This window comes from Bison bison, unplaced genomic scaffold (assembly GCF_000754665.1).
Source record: "Bison bison bison isolate TAMUID 2011002044 unplaced genomic scaffold, Bison_UMD1.0 scf7180017864279, whole genome shotgun sequence".
In the NCBI taxonomy this organism is placed as follows: domain Eukaryota; kingdom Metazoa; phylum Chordata; class Mammalia; order Artiodactyla; family Bovidae; genus Bison; species Bison bison.
Genome location: NW_011494851.1, coordinates 639,999 through 647,527, shown reverse-complemented (window position 1 = coordinate 647,527; position 7,529 = coordinate 639,999). Strand labels below are relative to the sequence as shown.

At 32.8% G+C, this 7,529-nt stretch overlaps 1 protein-coding gene across 1 annotated transcript in view; it reads left to right on the top strand.

Moving 5' to 3' along the window:
- The first annotated feature begins 2,404 nt into the window (after positions 1-2,404).
- TECRL (trans-2,3-enoyl-CoA reductase-like) overlaps positions 2,405-7,529 on the top strand; it is a 144,464-nt gene continuing 139,339 nt past the window's right edge. Inside the window, exon 1 of the mRNA XM_010848894.1 lies at positions 2,405-2,698. Within this exon, the coding sequence (XP_010847196.1) occupies positions 2,420-2,698 (279 nt within the window). The 5' untranslated portion in view covers positions 2,405-2,419. The remainder of the gene's footprint in view (positions 2,699-7,529) is intronic.

Genomic DNA, 7,529 nt, shown 5'->3' with positions numbered 1-7,529 from the left:
TGAGACTATTAGGTATTTTTGTAGAATGTCCCTCAATTTGTGTTTGTTTGCTGTTTTCTCAGGGTTAGACTTATGTAATGAACTTTGGGAAGAATACCACAGAGCTGATGTGCCCTCATCTCATGATATCTGTCAGTATGTAATATCAACATGACTCTTCATGGTGATATTAGACTTGATCTCCAGGTTAAAATATGTCTCCCTGCCAGTTTCTTTACTCACTGTAAAGCTTCTATTTTCGCTTCCATTTTTTGTGTTACTTAAGTGAGACTTACACTCATGCGGAGATTAGCTGCATATACAATTTGGAATTCTTATGTAGGAAAATTTCATCTCTTGTCCTCGTTTATTTATTTATCACTTATTCCGTCACTTACTTATAGCAGTATGGACTCATAGATATTTACAAAGTTCTTTGAGTCAGAATATATTATCATCAGTATTTATGTTTTTGAATTATTTCAGTGTTGGCAATGGGAGCTCTTTCAGTTTGGCACCTGTGTCCTTTGACTATTCCTTTTTTTTGTTTTTAATAGAAGCTATCTCTGAAGATTATATTATATAGGTTGCAGAGTTATATTACTTTTGTATAATGCACTAATAGTTCACCTCACCATGTAATTAATTTACATCCTTCTGACTACACCTTCAATATACACTTATTGATCAATTATTTATTAGTTGATTTTTCAATACATGTGTATGGGGCCCTACTGTGTGCTAGACACTCCTCTGAGCACTGTGGGTAGCTTAGGGAAAGGCATCAGAGATATGACAAAATGCTGATGACAGAGAGTATTGTAGACCTCTTCAGAAAACTTTGGCTTTTTAATTATATATGAATAAAATATGAATCCTCAAGGAGTGTGTTGAGAAGTTAATCACATTGCTTGTTTTAATACAAAGACCGATCATTTCAGCAGCTGCATTAAAGACTATAGACTGACCAGTGTTCATGCAGGGAGACCAATTTGGAAAAGCAATACAGGTGAAATGATACTCTGAAATTAGCTGTGGGATGGTGGTAAGACTGTGTTCTGGATGATTTTTTTTATGATTTTTTAAAATATAAATTTATTTATTTTAATTGGAGGTTAATTACTTTACAATATTGTGTTCTGGATTTTTGATGGATTAGATCTGAGATGTGGGAGAAAGGGAAATGTTAAGGATAATCCCAAGTTTAAAGTGCTGAACAACTACGGTGATAAAACTGACAGTGTGTGTGTGTGTGTGTGTGTGTGTGTGTGTGTGTGTGTGCGCAAACATACATGGACAAAATCCCTGACTTCTAGTGTTTAATAATAAATATTGAGTGGAATTGTGGTCTAGAGTATGAAAAACGATTACTGAACAATGTGTACGTGAATCTCTGGCACACAATGCATAGGCCAAAATGTTTTAATTGCATTATTTTATTTACAAAATTAAAGATTAGTTCCCTAATATAGATATATAGATTTCCCCCCTACTATTGTAACTATTTTCTTTTTCATGTTTTAATTGAAAATAATATCCTAGAATATTTTCCTGTAACATTTTGTAAAATTCCTTTGAATCAGTAACACTATAATTTGGATTTTTGTTATTCCTTCACCCGCTTTACAGGTCTCAGAGTACTTGGAGTTTTTTACAAACCCCTCTTTCTAGGTTGTTTTTTACTTTTCATTGTTCATTCTGAGCTTATTTGATTTTGCCATAACCTAGTTTTATGATACTTGTGATGTTTAGTACTGATTTTGCATATACATTTAATGATTTCCCTATGATATAATGTCTGTAAAAGTGTTAAAATAAGGTTTTCTTCCTTTTTCTTAAATTATAAAGTTCCTCTCTATATATCCCAATCGCACAGATGACTTGTTGTTTTTCTGTTCTCCACATGTAATGAAGAATTTATCCAAAAAAAAAAAAAGAATTTATCCATTTTCTATCAGATGTATATGTGAGTATTCAAAATATGGCACAAATCTTTATTCTAGGAATTATTTGCCAAAAAATGTGTTTATGTAATAATGTACTAAGTATTAGTACATTACTAACAGCAGTATAAGATATAAGATAGCAGTATGATAATTTTTAGTACATCTACATATAAATGCAAGAATAATACATGTATTTGAAGATTAGTGCATCCAGAATCCAGAGATAATAAAAAATCTTGTCTATTTCTTTCTTGCTTTGGAATTTCAATACTACTGGCCATATTAAGAACCTGAGATAAAAGGAAAAAGCAAGAAATAATTTGAACGCTAGTAATCTACACTGCAGCAATTCACAATAGTGTGTTATATATAGAAAGAGATCAGTCATTGTTTTCAAGGCTGCTAAATAAAACTGAACTCTTGGAATGGCATGCCACTTGACCTTTCCAGGTTTCACCAGCAGTATTTAAGTTGTTCAAAGGGAGCACACTTGCATGTGTCTCCTGTTGACAAGGCAGCTTCTCCTGGTAGTTTGCAGAATGTTCAAAAGGCACAAGTCTCTTGCTTCAGAACGCAGGAGAGAGTTGATTTCTCGAGGAGCTACACAGTCCATACTGAAGGATGACATGAAAAATTTTCATTTTTTGTCGCAATTTATACTCTCAGCAGGCCCTCTAAAATCAACGTCAGCAGTTAAACATTCAAAAACTACTCACTTTGAGATTGAAATACTTGATGCTCAAACCAAAAAGCAGATATGTATTGTGGACAAGGTGAGTTTTATTTATTTATTTGAATTTCTCTTTTCTGCCTCAAAGATTATTGATCAGCTGATTGATGCTGAAAAAGACTATACCAAAATATATTTTTGGGTTTTCATACCAATTTTATGATGTGTAGGGTGGATACTTTAGCATGTACTTTAAAGTACGTTTTGCATACTTTGTTTCTATAAAAGATACCCAATGCATCTTTCATATTCAATTTAAAGGGTAGCTAATAATTATTAGGTTCCGATTTTCTTCCTAATATTGGGGCCATTGTCAGGAGGTGAAATTTCAGTGCTCACCTTCTCAGCCTACATGACATTTGCCTAGGGTTTTCTCTTCAAGCACTTCCTTGCATATTCAAATGTCCATAGTTTTAATAGTGCTTTTAGAAAACAGCAGGCAAAAGGCACTAAATTTATTAAAATAATATGTAACATATGGGATAAAATCTAGCCATTTGAAAATTGTTTAGAATTGATTTAATTGTCTACAGTGTTACAGTGTTTAGGAACTTAAATTACTGTTTAAAACTACAGAGTCTGAGTTCCTAAGAAGAATGTCTTGCTTAATATATCATTCATCTACACTCATATCACTCATGTTTCACTAAGGAAAGATAAGATATATACTTACCAGGTTAGAAAAATAATACACAAATATATATGTGCTTTGTAGATAGATGTGTATGTGCAATCTTCCAATCATTTTTAGTTTTTCTAAAGTTTGATAAAAAACATGAGTACTTCAGTTTATTATGGGAAAGACTGACATTTTAATAAAACATTTATTTATTTTGCTCTAAAGACATGCTGAATAAGTATTTTGCTATTTTTCTAAAATGAAAATTCAATCACTGATTCCATTTATCTATGCTCTAGCTATGTTTCTAGATAAGAGGAAAAGAGAAGAAACTATTTACTTGTTTTTAACTGCCAAGAATATGATATATACCTTCTTATAGTAATTAAACATTGTGACCAGTCCATTAGTTGGAAAATACTTTTATTTACAGGTGGAAATGAAAGAGAGAACTTTTACAAGTTCATGCAGGTCATATGTGGAATGTATGAAATTGAAAACCTTTACTTCAGAACTCTGAATCATATTATTTCTCTATAGTACCACTAGAGTCATGTATAAATTATAAATATGCATTATGTATAATATATTTTTAACTTACAAACTTCAGGCATGTTACAATTTAAGTATTTCGGTAAAATGTGTGATTTTTTTATATTATACTGTAGTAGGATAAATTTTAAAGGTAAAACTACTATCTAGAAGTTGTTGATGTTTGTAGGTTCTCACTACTGAAAATTGAAAACTTACAAGGAAAATATAATAAAATTAAGGTAGAATAAAACAATAAATGGAATAGATATTATATTGGCCAACGATTTCCAAAGAACATGATTCTAAAATGAGATGTTATTGTGTCTTTTCTGATATGTGTCTAAACTTTGACATGAAATTCATTTTAAAGTAATGAGAAAATGTTGAGCTCCTAATTATTTCCCTACTACATTTAAATTTCCTATTATTGAGATTTTTAAGACACAGGGCTTGCATTTTTAGGTATTAATTAAACTGCACAAAATTTAAGCATACAGAAAACCAATATTCTTTTCAGATAAAGATTTGTTTTCAGAATCTCACATCTGAACTCTAAGAGACCCAGTAATTGCATCTCCAATGGCAAATCTTTAGGGAAATTCATTAGGCTAGCTACAGGATTAATTTGGGATTCCTCATGGCCTTTACTGCACAATCAACACCATCTGATGTGTAACTTGCTGCATCCAAATCATTGACTTGTCAGCACAATGGGCTTCGTTTTGTCTTGTACTAGTTTTGCAATTTGGTAAATTGTCTCATAATGATGGCAAGACATATAAAAGAAAAAAATCTGGATTAGTTTGCTGCTTTGCTTTATGATTGTAAACATGAAAAAATAGTGTTCGTTGTCTCACACAGTTTTTTCTTGAACAAATTAACAGCTATATTAATAGTAGGTCATGTTAATTGCCTGTCATTATACTTGGCTCTACCTAGTATATGAAAACCGTGTTACTTAAATTTGGTCTCTGTCTTTCAGTAAGTGTAATAAAAGTTATAAAGTAGTAAAAGTTAAAGGTCATATATTTTGGAACAAGTATACTGGGACCAAATACCTACTACATCAGTCATATCTATCAAACACTCAGGAAAACCATTGAAGTGCTTATCACCAGGACTCTTATTTTGAACATAGGTTAATGAAATCTATTTTATAAGCCTATGGTGAAGAGTAAGAATAAGATATGTAACACATTTAGCATAGTGTCTTGAACATAATAGGGAAAAGAAATTTTTTTTAGCTTAATAATCATTTGGAGGGAGAAACTTAATATGCCTACAAATCCAAGAAAAAATAAGTGATGAAACACTTGAAAGTTACCTATTGAGAAGATTTGTTATAATATGTTATATATGAATTTTCAAATATGCATAGGATGTATGTATTTAGTAATATGTGCTGAACTCTAGTAGAAATTTTGTTGCATCTAGCCAATACAACTTTAACTGAGGAATGGGCAAAAAATTTTTGCTCAAGATATTCATAAGACAAAAATATTAAAGGAATTCTTTGGATTAAAGAAAACATATTGAATCACATTCTTTTATTCATACACACAAACACAAACACCCCAGGAAACAAATCCTTCTATTATCCTCTCAAGTTTCTATCTCATTTTTCTCATTACTTTTATCGTGGTCATGATGTCTGTCCACATTTTCCTCTTTCATTCTATTTTAAACCCACTGCTTTCAGGCATTTGCCTCCATCACTTCTCAGAACATGAACTTGCTGAGGTTTGCCAGTGAGGCAGTGATAAATACCTCACTAAATCCAAAGGTCAATTCTCATGCTTCACTTACTCAGTATATGGATACCGTTTGCCACTGTTAAGTACATCATCCTCCATAAAATATGTTTGATACTTGAGTTCCAGGAAAACACACATGCATTTAAAAAAAAAACAATGTTGCTGACTTCTTCCTTTTCTCTTGCTGCTTCTTTATTAACTGACTTATTAGATGTGGACTGTCACCAACTCAGTCATCAGGACTTTTCTCCATGTTTAATCATTTACCTATGGAGTGCTATAGCTTTAAATATCATCTGTCTATTGATGACTCATAAACATGTAATCATAGCTTATCTTTTCCCCTGAAATGCAAATCCAATTATCTTTGTGTCTATCTTCCTATGTATGTATATATGTATGTATGTATCTATGTAGCTATTTATTCATCCGTCTCTCTATACAGCTATTTGGATCTTTACTAGGCATCTCAAACTGAAGTATCTAAAACTGAGCATTTGGTCTTCCCTGAAAATTTTTCCACAGAGTTTTCTAAATCAACAAGTAGCAACTACACACTTCAAATAGGTCAAGCCAAACACTTGGAGGCATCATGACTGGTCTCTTCATCTCACAGCCCACATACAATCCATCCTCTTCATGATACTTTCAAATATATCCAGACTGACAAATTTTCACCGCCTCTCCCACCAGCACTGCTAAATCTTTCCTCTGCTCTGTCCTTAGCACATTCAATATATACTCTACATAGCAACCAAAACTAGACTGTTAAATCATGTCAGAGAACACCATTCCCCACTCATAACTAGTCAGTGTGTTCCTTTGGGTCTTTACTTCCTGTCACTTTTTCCTTGGGGCCTTTCCTGACTACCTACTTAAAACTGCAAAGTCTGCCATTGTTCTTCATTACCCTTCCCTGTTCTACTTCTTTACTAAAACCTATTACTGTCTAACATATTGTTTATTTTCCTTTTTTCATTTTGTTTATTATTAGGCTTAACCCTATTATGCTAGCTTCACAAAGTCAAGGATTTGTTTGTTTGTTTGTTTGTTTTTTTTCCTTCACTCCTGTGTCTCTAACACTTAAAACAGTGCTTGGTCCAAAGAAAGCACTTTATTCAATTATTTATTGAATAACTCAATGCCTGTTCAAGAGATATGTGGATTTGATAATGCACTCATGTTTAGCAGTGGTAGTTTTGGGATGGAGGAGTATGATATTTAAAAATACTGCTTTTTTTTTTTTACTATTTTCTAAATCTAATTTGGGCTTCTCTTTTAGCTCAGTTGGTAAAGAATCTGCCTGCAATGCAGGAGACCTGGATTCTATCCCTGGGTTGGGAAGATCCCCTGGAGAAGGAAATGGCAACCCACTCCAGTATCCTTGCCTGGAAAATCTCATGGACAGAGGAGCCTGGTGAGCTGGTTGTAAAGAGTTGGGCACGACTGAGTGAATAACACTTACTTAAATCTAACTACAAATCAAATAAATGTAAATATATTTATAGAAAAACATTTAATTAAATCATTTCATTGAATGCCCAAATTACTCTTGGCTTGCTCCCAAAAAGATATATAGAATTTAACTTTGTATTGTGTATAATTTACTAACAAATAGTCATGTTCTTATTACAGAAGCTAATAAGCCTTTCATAAAAAGGCAATGTGTATGGGAATATTTAATTGTTATAGTTATTTCCCATGAATAATTAAACTGCAGATAATATGAGTATCTTCTTGTTCTTTAGTGGCTAAGTCCTATCCGACTCTTTTTTTTTTTTTTTAATAGCACATGCAACCCCATGTGCTATAGCCCATCAGGCTCCTCTGTCCATGATTTTCCAGACGAAAATACTGGATTGGGTTGCCACTTTCTTCTCCAGGGTATCTTCCTGACTCAGGGATCGAACCTGGGTTTTCTGAACTGGCAGGCGGATTCTTTACCACTGAGCCACCGGAAAAGCCCA